This window comes from Geotrypetes seraphini, chromosome 8 (assembly GCF_902459505.1).
Source record: "Geotrypetes seraphini chromosome 8, aGeoSer1.1, whole genome shotgun sequence".
NCBI classification, from domain to species: Eukaryota; Metazoa; Chordata; class Amphibia; order Gymnophiona; family Dermophiidae; genus Geotrypetes; species Geotrypetes seraphini.
In genome coordinates this window covers 50,368,120-50,385,859 of record NC_047091.1, presented here as the reverse complement: position 1 = coordinate 50,385,859, position 17,740 = coordinate 50,368,120, and the positions used below count along the sequence as shown (strand labels likewise).

General features: G+C 44.2%; 1 protein-coding gene across 1 annotated transcript in view; it reads left to right on the top strand.

Moving 5' to 3' along the window:
• Nucleotides 1–412: 412 nt before the first annotated feature.
• The window catches only part of LOC117365450 (HHIP-like protein 1), a 70,115-nt gene continuing 52,787 nt past the window's right edge, over nucleotides 413–17,740 (top strand). Inside the window, exons 1-2 of the mRNA XM_033955926.1 lie at nucleotides 413–679; nucleotides 7,450–8,096. Of these exons, the coding sequence (XP_033811817.1) occupies nucleotides 413–679; nucleotides 7,450–8,096 (914 nt within the window). The remainder of the gene's footprint in view (nucleotides 680–7,449; nucleotides 8,097–17,740) is intronic.

Below are 17,740 nucleotides of genomic sequence, written 5' to 3'. Positions count from 1 at the left end.
TACCAAACAACAGACCGGGTGGGCCACCTTGGTGTTTATCTGATGTTGCTCGCTATGTTATCATGCTGTAGAGAATATGAAACCCAATAGCAGAGTCCCTGCCTGCATGAGCTTATACTGATTAGTGTCAGCAATTGGGAGGGAAGAGGGATTTCATGGTTTCAAAACCCAGCTCAGGTCAAGGACGCATCAGTTCTCAGTCGCTGTGACACACTCCCTGCCCCCCCCCCCCCAAATCTCTTTTTATTCAGCAACTGAGTCATTTGCCCACAGACAGAGGAAAGAAGGAGGGAGGGAGGATGAAATCACAGCCACTGTAAATGTGGATCATATTATCCACAGAGAGACGTGTCCAAGAGAGAAAGGAGAAGAGAGCGTGTTCTGGACAGAAGCCCCCAGCTCCCTGCCAGCCATGCGGTGTCATATGCTGACAGCACCTCTCTTCTGTCTGCTTGCTGTGAGTGTCTGGCAGGGGAGCACTCACCCTCAGTGCCTGGACTACAAGCCCCCCTTCCAGCCTCTCCAGCCCCTGGTCTTCTGCTCTGCCTACTCGAGCTTTGGCTGCTGCGATTCCCACCAGGATGCCCTCATTGCCCACAGGTTTGGCTACATCGCGGACTTCCTGGATCACTCGGGAGTCCTGAGCTGTGGAAAATACATCCAGGACATTCTCTGCCAGGTAATCCAGCGCAACAACCATTTTTCATTTCTTCCACAAAGGAACAGACCCAGCCAGCAGCACGTGGACATTTCATTTTGCCGTCTCTGTGCCTGATTTGTGATGCTGACTTTGCATCTGATGTTAAGTGGGTGCAACGTTTGCATGTATAGAGAGAGAGACATTGTCAGCAGGACCACCAGGAAACAATTTGAAATATCTGATCTAAACATTTTAAATTACACTTCTGGTTCAGCTAAACTATGAGGTTAACTGTCTAACTGGGCATCTCTATTTAGGAGCCTGAGGGTGGGCGGTGAGAACATATTCCAGTGGTCTCCAGCCATTTTGCTTTAAAGGGCCACAGTGTGAATATGAGGAAGCTCTGAGGGTCACCAAGTAAGCATACACATACTACTAATTTTGTGAACCACTTTGACCATGTTCAAACCGGGGTTATTAAACATCAAAAATGAAAACTAGCACTGATTCTACAACATGTCAAGGATATATTTTAAAAACTCACTTTATTTTGGCTTGTCAACAGTAGAAAATTCCATAAATGAGATGCCTGAGTTAGACACTTAAGTGATTGTCTGCAGTTACTATATCAAGTGGGCAAGATGCTTTGGGGCCGCGTCTGGAGAGTCACTGCGCATGCGCAGATGCGCATGTGTGCGACATCGTGTCACATCCGTGCAGGCGTAGATGCCCTCCAGATGTGACCCCGGCTCAAAGCTTTTCAGAACCCGGACAAACTGCCATGTTTTGAAAAGTCGCCCGGTGCCTGGACAGTTCTTTACAAAGAGAATGTGTCAAGGTCAGTCTGGACAGCTGGTAACCCTAATTTTAGCCAATTGATGGCCACAATGGAGGCCCTTTGGGGGGCCATGCATTGGAAATCAAGGACCTATTCTATAATGAAACCCAGAAGGCGTAACAAAGGTGAGGGCGCATGCATGTATCCCTTCCTCGTACCTCTTTTAACCTCCCTGATGCGAGCAGCATCACCAACTTGCCGTCCTTGTCGGCTCTCCCTCTAATGTCACTTCCTAGGAGCAGGACCCAAAGTGATGTCAGGAGAGCTGATGCTGGCGTGAGCAATAAGTTGGAGTTTTGCTCGTGCCGGCAAAGAGATAGGGGGGGGGGAGTGAAGGCGCACATGAGGCAGGGAGAGGAGGAGGAAGGAGCGGGGCGGGTAGAGAGGAGAAGGGGTACCAGTGCCCTCACCAGGATGGCACATGGGACAGAAGCCCCCTTACGACACCACTGTCCAGAACACAAGCATAATCCAGTATCAGCATGCCTAACACTTAGGTGCCACATTTATACCAGCCACGGATCTAGTGTAACATGCAAGCACCTAAATTTGGCAGCGACACTTGTCACTTCCAGTATCCCATCAGCTATGCCTACAGGTGGGAGCCACGCCCAAGCTCCACCCATGTGTTCCACCCTCTTGCAAATACGCTCTATGCATTTACAGAATAGCATTTAGGCATCAAACTGATGTACTGATGCCGATGGAACTCGACATAATTTTAAATTAATATTTCCATCAAGTAAAGTTAAAGAAAGCATTTGCAGCCACTTTCTCATATCGGGCTTCTAAATTAAGTATTACCATTACATATTACTAAGATAACATATTAGAATAGTTTTCATACTGTTATCAAGACCTTGCTGTTTACATAAAAACACAGAAACATGATTGCAGATAAAGGCCAAATGGCCCATCTAGTCTGCCCATCCGCAGTAACCATTATCTCTTTCTCCAAGAGATCCCAGGCCCTTTTGAATTCAGACACAGTCTCTGTCTCCACCACTCTTCCGGGAGCCTGTTCTATGCATCTACCACCCTTTCTGTAAAAAAATATTTCCTTAGATTACTCCGGAGCCTATCACCTCCTTGCCCCCTCATTGCAGAGTTTCCTTTCAAATGAAAGAGACTTGACTCTTGTACATTTACATTTCATAGGTATTTAAACGTCTCTATCATATCTCCCCTCTCCCGTCTTTCCTCCAAAGTATACAGCTTGAGATCTTTAAGTCTGTCCCCATATGCCTCATGATGAAGACCACATACCATTTTAGTAACCTTCCTCTGGACCAACTCCATCCTTCAAACACGTACACGTTACAAAGCTGTGGGAGTGATTCTCCCATGGCAAATGCACCGAAGCCCATAGGAATTGAATGGACAATCAGTGCATTTACTGCAGGGGAATCGCTACTGTGACTTTGTCATAGGAGCCCTAATTGACTAAATTTTCAGCTTAAACTTGGTTTTGAATTTCTAACCTTGTAATTCTTGGAATGACTGTATCCAGCTTCTTATTTTGTAAACTGCTTCTAACTGTAACTGGTAGGAGCGGTATAGAAATACTGTGCAATTTTTTAAACTGCTGCTGCACCTTGAATACTGTGTGCAGTTCTGGACACTGCACCTCAAAAAAGATATAGTGGTATAAGAAAAGGTACATAGAAATTAGAAAAGGAACAGAGAAGGTCACCGAAAATGATCAAAGGAATGGGATGATTTCCCTATGAGGAAAGGCTAAAGCGGCTAGGGCTCTTCAGCCTGGAGATGAAATGGTGCAAAGGAGATATGATAGAGGTCTATAAAATACTGAGTGGAGTGGAAAGAGAAGATGTGAATCGCTTCTTTACTCTTTCCAAAAATACTATGGCTAGGGGGCATGTGATGAAGCTACTAAGTAGCAGATTTAAAACAAACTGGAGAAAATATTTCTTCACTCAATGTGTAATTAAACTCTGGAATTCATTACTGGAGAATGTGGTGAAATCAGTTAGCTTAGCAGGGTTTTAAAAAGTTTTGTATAATTTCACAAAACAAAGGCCATTATTAAAATGGACCTGGGAAAAATCCACTGCTTATTTCTAGGATAAGGCAGCACATAATATGTTTTACCCTTTGGGATCTTGCCAGGTACTTGTGACCTGGGTTAGCCACTGCTGGAAACAGAATACTGGACTTGATGGACCTTGGTTTGTCCCAGTATGACAGCTCTTATGTTCTAGTGAGTTGCTGCTGAATATGCAAGGATATGCAGATACACCGATTAATGTGTTTTCGATGAGGTCAGTATTAGGCCCAAGACAGCATTATTTTTAAACACTGGCTGCTGCAGGCTGAATTAAACCCAAGTATTTAGGAGCCAATATTCAAAATGATTTAAACGACCACAAACTGCTCCTAGCCAGTTAAATTGCTTGTGCAGGGTTATCTGCGGATTTTATCAGCACTGGCCCGTTAAACTGAAGACTGGCTATTTTGTGAGCGGTCTGGGGGCAGTCAATACTTATGCGATTAAGCAGTGGCGTAGTGAGAGTAGAAGGCGCCCAGGGCGATGTTGACCCCCCTTGCCCTCGCCAGTCCTTCTGCCCCCCACATCCTCTCCACCACACTCGCATCCACCCTTTCCCACGTACCTCTTTAAATCTTTGCGAGCGCGAGCAGCCTTTCCAGCCTGCTGCTTGCACTGGTGTTAGCTTTCCTTCTGACATCACTTCATGGCTCCACAACCCGGAAGTGATGTCAGAGGGGAGCCAGGCCAGTGCGAGCAGCAGGGTTGAGAAGTCGCTCACACTGGCAAAGATTTAAAGAGGCATGGGGTGGGGGGCGCAAGCATAGCATGGGAGGGTCTTAGATGTACCAGCACCCCCACCAAGACGGCGCCCGGAGCAGTCCACCCCCTTACTACACCACCGATTAAGCGCCCATATTCTGTCAGTGTATCACACACTGTGTGCCACCAGAGATTTCAGGTGTGTTGCGAGACGTTGGGAAGGAGAGACACATCCTGTAAACAGTCAGCTGGCGCCAGCGCCTCTCCTCACCGCGTCTCTTCCCTTTCAGTACCCCTAATGTGATGATGTCACACATGCACGTGATATCATCGCGTCAACGTCCACATACTTCCAGATGATCTCGAGCCACGGCCACCGCATTTAGTGTGCTGCAGCTTTGCAAAGTTTATGAGACACTGGTCTAAGTTAAGCAGGCAAATTGGCCCACAGAAATCCGGGTTGGGAGCGATTTTCTTTTGCTGGGCTTTGAGCACAATAGCATGCGAATCATATGCACGCTAATTGTGCAAAGTAGCTCGGTGAAAGAAGGGAGGAACTGTGCCTGGTGCCTGCTCAGAAGAGCAAAGCAGTAGGCACAGCTCCTCCCACATTCCTCCTGTCATAGGCTTCTTCTCTTGCCGCCACTGCTCTCCCCGTGCCTGGAAGTCTTACGGGCTCAGCTGATCACGGATCCGGAGCTCCAGTCAGATGAGCCGACAGCCTGGTGTGTGGTTTGGTTTTTTTTCTTTTAGTTGTTGTGCCTGTATAATGTGAGAGTGTGTCCTGTGCCTGTGTTAGGCATAGGACATACAATCATACAACACACATACAACAGCTATTAGTAGCTCCAGACCTAGAACATAAGAATTGTCGCTGCTGGGTCAGACCAGTGGTCCATCGTGCCCAGCAGTCCGCTCCCGCGGCGGCCTTTAGGTCATAGACCTGTGCCCTAACTGAGTCTAGCCTTACCTGCTGTAAAAAAATTCTCCGGTAAGAGGTAGACGTTCCCCTCTCTTCCTTTTTGAGCATTCCAAGGAGTGCTCATTTAAATACGTACTAATAAGCTCCTTGTAATGCATTTGTATAGGGTTCACAGTGACTGCTACCAATATTGGTAGAAGCCCCGGAGAACCCTTTTGAACATAGGAAGTGGAGCTTCCTTGCAAGTAAAACTTTTTAACCACTCTTACTTTGAGCATCTAGGCCTCAGTCAGAGAGAAGGGAGATGTTCAACATTGTGAGAGAATAAGGACAGGGACACAGCAGCCCTGTTGAATACTTGAATATAAACCCCCTTGGTTTATACTCGAGTTAATTTTCCCCTCTTTTCTGGTTGCTTATACTCAGATAGGTTTATATTCAAGTATATATGGTGTGCATGCGTTTAAATAGATTTATCTATTTAAATGTATGGGGCGGCCCTGCCACAGATGAGAAAAATAGCCTGAGCTGGTAGAAAACACAATAATCACCCCACTTCTCTCCCAGGACATGAGTTGTGATATCCTGAAGGGATCTATAATAGTGTCTGGTGGAGACAGGAGCTTTGTTTTACAGAGGCTCTGCAGTAGCCACTAACACTGAAAAAAAATGTCCATATCTAGTGTGACCATATGGCTCCAGAAAAAAGGGGACAGATTCAGACATCCGGGTTTTACTTTCATTGAAAACAATGGAAGTAAGGAGAACAGATTGAGACATCTTGGTTGCTTTCAATGGAAGTAAAACCCGGATGTCTCAATCCGTCCCCTTTTTTCTGGAGCCATATGGTCACACTATCCATACCTGGTTGCCAGCCAAATAAAGAAGTGCAGGATCCTCACACAAGAGGCAAAACAGTGAGAATAACCAGAAACAGTGAGCCAAGGAGGTCTGACAAGACAAAAAAATATCCATGAAATAGCTCTTTGGTGAGGCACTGAAACTCGCATCTCAGAGTATATGTTTAATCTTTTCAAGCCCACATGTCTATAATATTTGATACATATTAACAGATTATGTGATGCCTGACTCAGGCGTTCTCACCCAGTGGCATAGGGAGGGGGCAGAGGAGGCTGACCGCCCAGGCACCGTCTCGATGGGAGCGCCGGCACCTCTCTGTCCTCCCCTACGCCACATTCGCGCCCTCCCTTCCCCCCTCTTTAAAAACTTCACCAGTGCGAGCAGCTACTCGAGCCTGTTGCTCGTGCAGGCCTGGCTCCCTTTGAAATCACTTCCAGGTCGCGAGGCCAGGAAGTGACATCAAAGGGAAAGCCAGCGCTAGCAGCAGGTAGAGAAGCTGCTCGCTGGAGAAGATTTAGAGGTATGGGGGTGAAAAGGGATGGTGCGAGTGTAGTATGAGGGTGCAGAAGGGGGGGACAGTTGGCGCGGGGAGGGGAGGGTCCACCCTGGACGCATCCCTCCCTTGCTATGGCACTGTTCCCACCGAAATACAACTATGCTGAGTCCTTAGTTTCTACCTAATGGATGTATAACTAGAATTGGACATTTACCGTAATAAAGCGATATATTTTCAATGGACGTCATTACACTTCCTTGGCTCACTGTGGTTTTCCTCCTTGCTGCATACCTTGTAGCCCCCAGCTCAACTCTCTGCTTTTCACTCATCAGAGACAGCCTTAATCTCCCAAGATGCAACCTTTAAGCCACTCACCTCTTGTGGAGTATGTATGACTGAAGATTGGCAGTTCGGATTCACCCAAACAGCGCAAGGCCGGAGGAACATAATAAGCCAGATAAACATGACAGGAAGGCACTGTCAATAAAGGGGCACCACACTTACCTTGCTTATTGTGGTGCCAGGCCCACGTGCCAGAGCAGTGCATTCTGTTCCTTCTGACAGGAAGTCATTAGGGGGGAGGTATCTGGGTTAGAGTGCAGGCCGGTGGAGGAAGGCCTCATGTTAGTCCTGCTAAGGTGGCGGCAGCAGACCCGGGAGTGGAAGGTTGCAGCAGTGGCAAGTCTGAGGGGACAGTTGTGATGGTAGCAGCAGTAAAGGCTGCAGAATAGGTGGGCCTTGGGGGGGTAGGGGGTGCTGGCAACTTAACGCCATCCCTCTAGTAGTGACCACAAGTATAGGTGGGACTGGCAGAACCATGTCCTCAGGTCCTCTCTTGACATACTTGGTGAAATAGTAGCATTTCAAGGTACTTCCTGGTTCTTACCAAGAGCCATGACAAAATCTCTTTCTTTGGCTTCAGGAATGCTCGCCATATGCAGCCCACTTATATGATGCCGAAGATGCCAGCACTCCACAGAGACAACTCCCAGGACTCTGTGGCAATTACTGTACTGAGTTCTGGCTTCGCTGCCGATCAACTCTCAGCCTCCTCATTGAAGAAGAAGAAATTATGGAACTGGAGACCAACCGAGATACTTTCTGCCATTTTCTAGAACTTGGGGATCCGAACTACTGCTTCCCTAATGTCATGGTGAATGCCGAGTTAAATACTAAACTAGGGGAAGTTCAGGAGGACTCTGAAGGCTGTCTCCAGCTCTGTCTGCAGGAGGTGGCCAATGGGCTGCGGAATCCGGTAGCCATGGCCCATGCCAATGATGGCTCTCACCGCTTCTTCATCGCAGAGCAGGTGGGCTACATCTGGGCCTACCTACCTAATGGATCCCGTGTCGACAAACCTTTTCTGAACATATCCAAAGCCGTCCTAGCCTCCCCTTGGGCTGGCGATGAGAGAGGCTTCCTTGGGTTTGCCTTTCACCCACAGTTCAAGGAAAATGGGAAACTGTATGTGTATTACTCCATTTTTATGAAGAAAGAAGAAAGAATACGGATTTCTGAGTTCCAGCTGTCAGTCAATGATCCAAACATGATTGACCACATGTCCGAAAGGTGAGATTGTCATGCTGGTGCATCACCAATATGGCTAGGCAGCCCCATCTTACACAATCAAGAAAGATAGGCAAAGTCACAAGGGAAAATCTGAAAAGGGGGGCTAGAATTTAAATGTAGAGGCCTTCTAGCATGAGGTGCAAATTTATATGATGATGGACAGTAATCCCTAGGGTTCTTGGATTATAGCTATTGAGTGATGCTCTGTGTAAGTACTTTGGCATGAGTAGCAAAATGTTTCAATAGCATCACTCTGTGTGCAACTTACAATCCACTAGGCATAGTTTCCTGGCATTTTAGGAACCAGAAAGAGAGGTAAACTCAGTTAGGAAGGGAATCATTTTATAAAGAACACAAGCAAGTAGAACAGTGATTTACGCACCCAGTAGACTTTGATTAAATAGCTCAGATGTATACACATATAAAAAGCAGGCACACAGAAATTCAGCCTAATATTAAAATAAAATTATGTTTATTGGTAGCCACTGAACATGTGATGTCACTATCTGTATATTTGTTTAAATACATATGGGTAGTATCTAGCCAGAAATCAGACTGGACACCCTAATATTTTCCATATAATATGGTTTTTAAAAAAGGTGGGTAGCCATGTTCAGCTTGTGTTGCAGAATCAGCAGCTCAAATGCAATGTGAATATAATAGACCACTGCCTCTGAATCCCTGACGCAGCGAGAGCCTTCTGTAGCTCTGCAAAACACAGGCTGCGTCGGATTGAGTGAATGAAGCAGTTGTGGTGGTAAAGCTTTGGCAGCATCAAAAATGCATAAGGCTACAAGATAAGTGAAATATTAAGAATATAGCCTTAAGCAGTAGTAAATGATATTATTTGGAGAAAGGTTTTATTTAGAAAGTGACTCCGATTCTGTGCAAGGCAACCTGTGGGAGTAGTTATGTGTTAATCATACCACCTGAGATAATTCCGGGGTATTTTTTCCTGTTTTCTTATAATAATAAATTTCTTGTAGAAAAAGATTAGATTTAAATAAAATGAATAATCAAGTATTAAACAAAATAAAGTATTTTTTATAAGTAATTAGGTGGTAGGGTGAAACTCGGGCCGATAAAGGTGAACATGAGCTTTTGAACTTTGGTTCCAAAAAAGACCTGTAGTGGGTAAAATCAGCTCAATAAGTCTGAGGCCCCTGTTCTGGTAGAGATATTAATGGTAGAGATATTAATGGTAAAATGTATTTTCCCACTAAGTTGATTTGTATTTTACGTGGAATTTTTTTGGACTTTAGTATATAATACCTAGAACCACGAATCTTCATTTGATTTTTCTCCATATAATATGGGGCCACGTCAGGAAAGGCTTTAAAATGATACATTTAGTAGTGGTATTTGGCCACTGAATGGAGAAATTATACATTCTGAATAACGTATATACTGAATTCTATATACTGTACCTAAAAAATTCAGCACTGAAAAAAGTGCTATTTTATAAACCGTGCTTAAATTTGGGCACGGTTTATAGACTAGCGTTTAGGTCCAAGAACCGTGACTAAATTTAGGCACGACCATTTGCACCAACAAAAACATGATGCAAACGCCTACGCCTACATGTAGGCACGGATGCCCTTATTCTATAATTATACACGTAACTTAAAGTAACGCCCCCTGATTCACCCATGACCCGCCCATTTCCACGCACCCTTTACTGACTCATGCCTAAATTTACACGCACAACCAATAACTGCTTGCTAAAAAAAAACCCAATTATCAGCACTAATTAAACTGCATGCACATTTTGGGAATATGGCCAAAATTATGCACGCAGTTTTTGGCGCTTTTTATAGAATTAGGGGGGAAAGTGTAGGTATAAAAAATGGAAGGCACATGGGAAGCTGATAAATAAACTGCCTCTTAACAGCCAACCCCTAACCAGAGGGCAGAAGTTGGGAAGAGCATTGCAATATTCAGTCCACTAATTGGCTAGAAACCTGCATTAACCCCCCCCCCCCCCTCCCTTCCTTCAGGTCGGTGCACTGAATGCTCTGCGCTGCTCCTGACGCTCATAGGAACTCTATGAGTGTCGGGAGCAGCGCAGAGCGCTCAGCGTGCCAGCTGGTGCTAAAAACCGTTTTTGCAGTTTTGTAAAAAGGAGGAGGGGGTAAATTAGGACAGAACAAAGGTAGGCTGGTCCTACCTTTATGTAGTAAAGGTAACCGGACAATGGTCTGAATATCAGATGGTGTCTAGTTACTTTCTGGGTAGTAGTCCCTCCCACCCACCTGCCAAAGATACAGCAAGGTAGGCCTGCCCTCCCATCCCACCCTATCCTTTGGGCTTAATTTGGAAAATCCCTGGCGGTCCAGTCAATGCTAAATGGGCAGGAAATAATGTATTAATAACCACTAGCCCAATATTCAAAGGCATATATCAGGTATTGGCAGCCATAATCCAGATAAACACCTTAGCAAAACTATTCGGATAGTGCTGTTGAATCTCCTTAGTCCTTACAGACCACATTGGCACAATGGGGCGTACTTAGCACAACTTCTATAATGGCTTTTGCAGAGATGAAGGGAAGGGGGGCACGTGTGAGGAGCGGGAAGAGGCGGGGCAGAGAGAAGGGGGGTGCTGGCCCTCCCCCCATGATGACGCCCAAGGCGGTCCACCCCCCCCCCTTACTACACCACTGACCTGATTCAATGGATGGTTGAGTGACTTGAGTGATTTCAAGGAGCAGCCTGCAGCTCTGTTAAGTACAGCTAATACAGATAGCACATATTATCTGTACCTAATCTTTGGTAACTCAGCCCTTTACTAAAGGCTAGCAAAGCTGAAGCCTGGTGGCCATTTGGCAACCTACCAAAAACACTAAGGTTTATGGTTGCTAGTAACCTCAGGATTTTTGGTTACTGTTGCCGAAATATCACTGTTTACAAGGCTAACAGGAAGATACTGGACTGGCAAGCTAAGTATTAAAATTACCCCAATGCAGAATACTGCAAATATTTTGTTCAATATGTTGTTGGGGGGGAGGGAGGGGACGGGGTTATATACATAATTCCCTGGAGTGCATTCAGTGTGCATAAAACAATCGGTAACAAAAGTACGGTCCCATTTTTTTAAGAGTGGTGCTCATATGGGAGGAGCAGTACTTTTTTTAAGCTGCTCTAAACAAGCAGTATCTGAATTTTATTCAGAGTAGCTAAAACTACATTCGAATAAGTAGGGAAAGCATGCAGAGCATGGCATTCTTTTCAACTTCTCTGCTAGGGTTTATATATCTGACGTGGCAATGTATTTATCTGTGGATGGGATGCAGTGGATAAATTATGCTGATACTACAGCTATGGACATTTCGGTGGTGGGGGTGAAATTGTGGAACAATTTAGTTGGACAGTTGCAGATGATCAATAATGTGCAGAGATTTAAAAAAAGCTTTTTAAAAACATCCTTATTTGTAGAAGCTTTCTGTCTAGGTGGGTGAGGAGCAGTGATTAACAGGATGCGGTAGATGCAGGATGAGCAGTTATTATACTGTAGGTGTTGGTATTATTGTTTAGTATTTTGTGTTATGGAGTGGGCATCCCTCCCACTGCTGAGGGTGGGGGGGGGGGTTGCTTGGTGGTGGGGTTCCTTGACAGTGGCAGGGGGAGGGAGTGATCATCCCTCCCGCTGTTGGGGGTTTGGGGGGTTGCTTGGTGGTGGGGTTCCTTGACAGTGGCAGGGGGAGGGAGTGATCATCCCTCCCGCTGCTGGGGGTTTGGGGGGTTGCTTGGTGGTGGGGTTCCTTGACAGTGGCAGGGGGAGGGAGTGATCATCCCTCCCGCTGTTGGGGGTTTGGGGGGTTGGGGAGTTGTTTGACAGCATCAGGAGGGAGTGGGCATCCCTCCCGCCGATCTTTGATTTGGGGTCTTTTTTAAAATTATTATTTGTGGGTGTGTTCTGCGCATGTGCCGATCGCTATCACCTGCGACTCATCCCATGCAAATTTAGCAACTCTCTGCGAACCTCATATGCATATGTGGGTTTTTTTTAACAATGACTCGTCTTTTTGAAATCATTACAATAGCAGTCATACTCTGACTCTATCCTCTCTCCTTAAATAATGACATAGAAATGGTTTCCCATGGTTATCCGCAGGGATGGGAATGGGGATGAATTTTGTCACCATGTCATTCTCTAATGCTAATATACTGATCCTCACCCACACCCATTCGGGCAGCTAAGTAGCAGGGGTCTAGAGGCTGAAGCCAGAGAATCTTCTCATTTTAGCAAATTTTGGGCTGGATTCAGCAAACGGTGCCTAAAAATTAGGCGCCAGGAAAAATCCAAACTCGGCGCTATTCTCTTCTGAGCACTCCAGGCTGCGCGATCTTTATAGAATAGTGCTAAGCATAGATTCCTGTATGTGATTTTGGGCGTGAGGACTTACACCAATTGAAACCTGGTATAAATCCTGGCATTCAAAGTGGAATACCCTGACCCAGTGGCATAGCGAGGGTGGGAGGCGCCATCGCCCTGCCGCACACACTCCCCTTCCCTTCTCCCATGCCTGGCACGAGCATCATCTCCAACTTGCTGCCTGCGCCAGAGTCGGCTCTCCCTCTGATATCACTTCCTTGTTGCGGGACCTGGAAGTAACGTCAAAGGAGAGCACCGAGGCCGAGCGTGATCAGCAGTTTGGCGCTGCTGCTTGCAGGTGAAGAGCTAGAGGTACAGTGGCAGGGAATTGAAGGTGCGTGTGCAGTAGGGGAGGAGTGGAAAGGAGTGGGGGAGGGGAGTGAAGAGAAGAGAAGGAGAGGAGAGGTGCCGGCGCCCACACCAAGACGGCGCCCAGGGCGGTCCACCTCTAACTATGTCACTCTCCCGACCTGCCCTTGCCCCTTTGTGGGTTGTGCACTGTGGGATTTGGGCACCCATCATAGAATAGCATACAGCCAGATGCACACACAAACCCTAATTGGTGCCCGTTAATGTCAGGTTATTAGCGCCTCTAGCGAACCAAGGGAAAGGCGATGGGAGGAGTCCACCCAGGGTGCAGCAGTTGCAGGGCTGTCAGCTCCACCATCCCCCGCCCCCAAACAGGAAGTTGATGTCAGAGGTGACAGGGGCTGGCGGAGCTGACAGCTGCTTGACTGATCCATGCACCCCCTCTACTACCTGGAGGGGAGGGGTGCTCTGAACGGAGGAGGGGGTGTTCTATATTAGGCAGCCAGTAAGTCGGGTGCACCATTAGTTAGTGCCCAATTATTAATGGCTAATGGCTTGTTGACCAATTAAATTTCATGCACATCTCTGGACCATGTCCAACTTTGGATGCCCAAATGTGATCCAGTTTCTGGGTCTGGATTGTTCTGATTTACAAGCTGACCAAATGTTTTCATGTATAAAGGAATTCTCCAAGCTAGTCCTGGGTTTTTCCCTAGTACATCCCTGGAATCTGGCTAAGAAAAACAGGACTACAAGCCTACGGATGCACCAGGACAGGCCCAGCCTTTTATGAAAACGAGGACAGAAGGATGAATCCTGAAAAAGTTTTCCTTTTTAAAAGTAAAATAGGCAGCTGTGATCTCGAGACTTGAAACCTAGGGCTGAGATTTTTCAGATACTCATCAGAATAGAAGCCATATCCTGTCAGTAAAAATGTTGAGGTTTCCTGGGCACGGTTTTCCTTCCAAAGCCCAAGTCAGCATAAACCACTTGGTACATTGTCCTCTTCTGTAACCACAGGGAGAGCCAAAAGCAAGACCTTCAAGGGCAGAACATTCCCACACCAGCTGGCAGCACAATTACCAGCGAGCGATCAGTGCTAGCTCAAAGGAAAGAATCTGTGATTAAAGGCAGTCAGAAGATGTGGGCGAGTTCAGGATTTCCCCCCCCCCCCCTTGTTCTTGTCGTCTTTATCTTTGGGAACTGTATGAAGTTTGGATTGCTCTGATATGTTTACTGTTTATTGGAAGCTTCCAGACTGCTACTATTGGCTGGGGAGTCAATGAGCTTCAGTCACTTAATCCCCCCATTGCCCCAGGTACGTTAGATAGATTGTGAGCCCACCAGGACAGACGTGGAAAAATGCTTGAGTACCTGAATGTAAAATGTTCTGAGCTCCCCTGAGAGAACGGTATAGAAAATTGAATAAATTAAAAATAAATAAAAAAAAAAAAATGAGAATAAGCATGAGCTTCAGTATTGACGTTACAAGACACAAGCTTCGGTAAAGGTGTTACATTACACAAATTAAATATATGTATATCTTATCTATTTATACCATCAATGTACATATACTATTATTATAGTTTCTGCGTATCATATATTCATCTTTCTTTGCATTATTCGTGAGTTCACCCTTTCATGTTCCATGTTGCTATTCCCTCTAGTTGTTTATTTGCTAGGGTTACCAGATTTTCCATTTGGAAAATCCAGACCCCCCCCTAGACCCGCCCCCAGGCCCACCCAATTCCACCCATCCCTGTCCTATGATTCTGCCAACTGTCACTATTCTCCGAGATGATAGAACTACTGAAGTTCTGGGATCCATAGTTGGCACTGAGTTTACTCTAGAATCCCAAATAAATTTTGCTCTTACAAAGATTGTTTTCAGACCTCATCAGATTCATTTTGAAGATCATTTCTCTCTTTGGGTTCAAGCCCTGATCCTTTCTCATCATGACTGTTGCAATAATGGAGGTTGAGTCTCCACTATGCCATCGGGGCAAATAACTTGTGACTTGGTGGGGACCAATGGACCACCAGGGCATTTTTTTAAAGTTATGTTATCAGGCAACTCTTCATGACTACGAATTCCGAATATTGTTGCTTACTACCCATTCCTATGGCCATTTTAGAAAACAATTAAAGACCTATCTTTTTCCAAATATTTGACTGTTTAATGAATCATCTTATGTCATGTAACATGTTTATTTTTATAACTTTTTGTAAACCGCGTTGAACTTCTGGTTACACGGTCAATAAGCACTATGTTATGTTATGGAAGGGGAGTTTGAGACTGATTCTCCATTAGACCAGGAATTTGTTTGTGTGGGGAGTGGGGGGGAGAGGTGTTGAGTTGGCATGGGGGTATGAGACTGGCTGTGGCTTGCTTTTTTATGTCAACTTTCTTGTTAGACTTTCTTGTCAAGTTTCTTGTAAAACTCTCTTGTTAGTCAACTTTCTTGTCAAGTTGTGTTAGTGCCTGAGACAATCACCATTCAGACACTGACAGAGCATCAAATTTGTCACAGTTTTAATACAGTATAATGTTGCTTGGTCATTATTTTGAGTATTAGACAGAAACTCAAAATAGGAGGAATGGGGGTAAGACTATGAGATCTCAAAACACATTAACACCCCATTAAATGCGAAATTAAAAAAAAAATGTCAGGCACCAAAATACTCTTTAAAGGTGAAAGAAAAAGCCTCAGATATTGGTGAGGTGAAACCACCCTCTACCAACCCCATATCATTGGCTGGAAAAACCTTGATCGATGGAATGGTCTTCCACTCCAAGTAGTCGAGGCCAGTAACCTGCTCGACTTCAAGGGACTTTGGGGCAAAGAAGTAGGGTTACTACAGAGTTATGCTTAAAAGATGGATTCTCACAGGAGAGGGGATTCTAGAATGGGCAAATTTGCTGAGGGAGGGTTCTTGAGTGGGCAGACTTGTTGGGCCGCTGGCCCTTTTCTGCCGTCATACTCTATGTTTCTATGTTTCTCTATATTATTACAAATGGTGAATCGAGGAACAAAAAAATGGCTCAGTATGCTAGTAAATCTAAAAAATCACTGCTGATGATCATTTCAAGGCAATTATCACCACTTCTTCATGGATTAGAAATCAACGTAGCTAACTTACAAACTTGAGTTGCTTTCGTTTTGCTTAACAGCACAATTGTTTTTTGCAGGTTAGCTACATTGATTTCAGGCAATGACAATATTGAAAAACCTTATCTAGGGAGTTGAGACTTTTGAGCTCTTTTGACTAAGGTGTGCAGATGATTAACTTGCAGTAAATGCTATGAATATTATAGGAATAAAATAGGCTAATCATTAGTGCACCTTAGTGAAAGGAGCCCTTAAGGCAGGGGTGTCAAAGTACCTCCTCGAGGGCCGCAATCCAGTCAGGTTTTCAGGATTTCCCCAATGAATATGCATGAGATCTATTTGCATGCACTGCTTTCATTGTATATTTCAAGTTTCAAGTTTATTTTTAACTTATTGAATCGCTTAATTTAATTTGCTAAGCGATTTACAAATAAAAGAACAAAAGTGTACACATTAAATTATTTATAAAAGATTACATAAATTTGTCATACAAACTAACAGATACATGAGGGAAGAAAGGGCAGAACTACAATTGTATGTATAAAAGAAAACATAAATGGTAAAAATAACAGGTAAGGTAAACAAAATAAAAAAAGAGGATTAGAGCGGGGGGAAAAAAATGGTAATCATTAAATATGATTATAAATTAAAAGCGTCTTTAAAAAGGAAGCTCTTCAGAATGCCTTTAAAATGTTTCCGATCGCTTTCCTCTCTTAGATACTGAGGCAGAGTGTTCCATAGTTGTGGGGCCATTACAGAAAAAATATCAGGACGACGAGTTCCGATAACTTTTAGTGATGGAACTGTTAAGAGTTTTTGATTAGTGGATCTTAAAGAACGTGATGTACTATGGGGGACAAGTAATTTATTGATGAATTGGGGTTCGTTTGTGGACAATGTTTTAAAAACTAAAAGTAAAATTTTAAAAGTAATGCGATGAGCCACAGGAAGCCAATGGGATTCAATCAAGAGCGGCGTAACATGATCAAGTTTTTTGCGGTTATGTATTAATTTGATGGCAGTATTTTGAACTATTTGAAGACGTTTCTTCTCTTTATGAGAGACATTTATGAATAAAGCGTTACAATAATCAAGTTTTGAAATAATTAGCGAATGAATCAGTATGTTGAGTGATTTTGGTTCTAAGAATTTGGCAATTGAGCGGATCATACGCAACCTATAGAAACAAGATCTGACAGTGTTAGTAATGTGTTCGTGAAAAGATAACCTATCATCTATAGTAATACCTAATATTTTTAGAGATTTTACTGATTTTAAATGAACATTGTCCAAAATGAATGGATCACTTAGATTAATATCTTTCTTCCAGGGGAAAAATAGTGTTTTGGATTTTTGTATGTTTAAAGCTAACATATTAGAACTAAGCCATTGTTTAATATCTACTAGCTTTCTATTTATTTCAATTATTTCGTTTTTGTTTTCTGGATTTATTGGATGGAGCAATTGAACATCATCTGCATAAGTGAAGGTAGTGAAGCCTATAGATTGACATAGGCATAGTAGTGGAGAAAGAAAAATATTGAATAGAAGTGGAGATAGTATTGATCCTTGAGGAATACCATAATTGGAAGTATAAGGTTTTGAAACTGTGTCTTTAAAAGTAACAGCAGATGAACGATCAGAGAGGAAAGAGTTAAACCAATTGAGAACTTGACCACCAATTCCTATTGATTTCAATCTATCAAGAAGTAATACGTGATCAATGGTATCAAATGCTGCTGATAAATCAAGAGAGAAAAGAATAACTGAATTATGGTGATCTAAGTGATAAAGTATATTAGTGGTTAGTCCGATTAGTGAGTACTCCGTAGAGTGATTTTTCCTAAAACC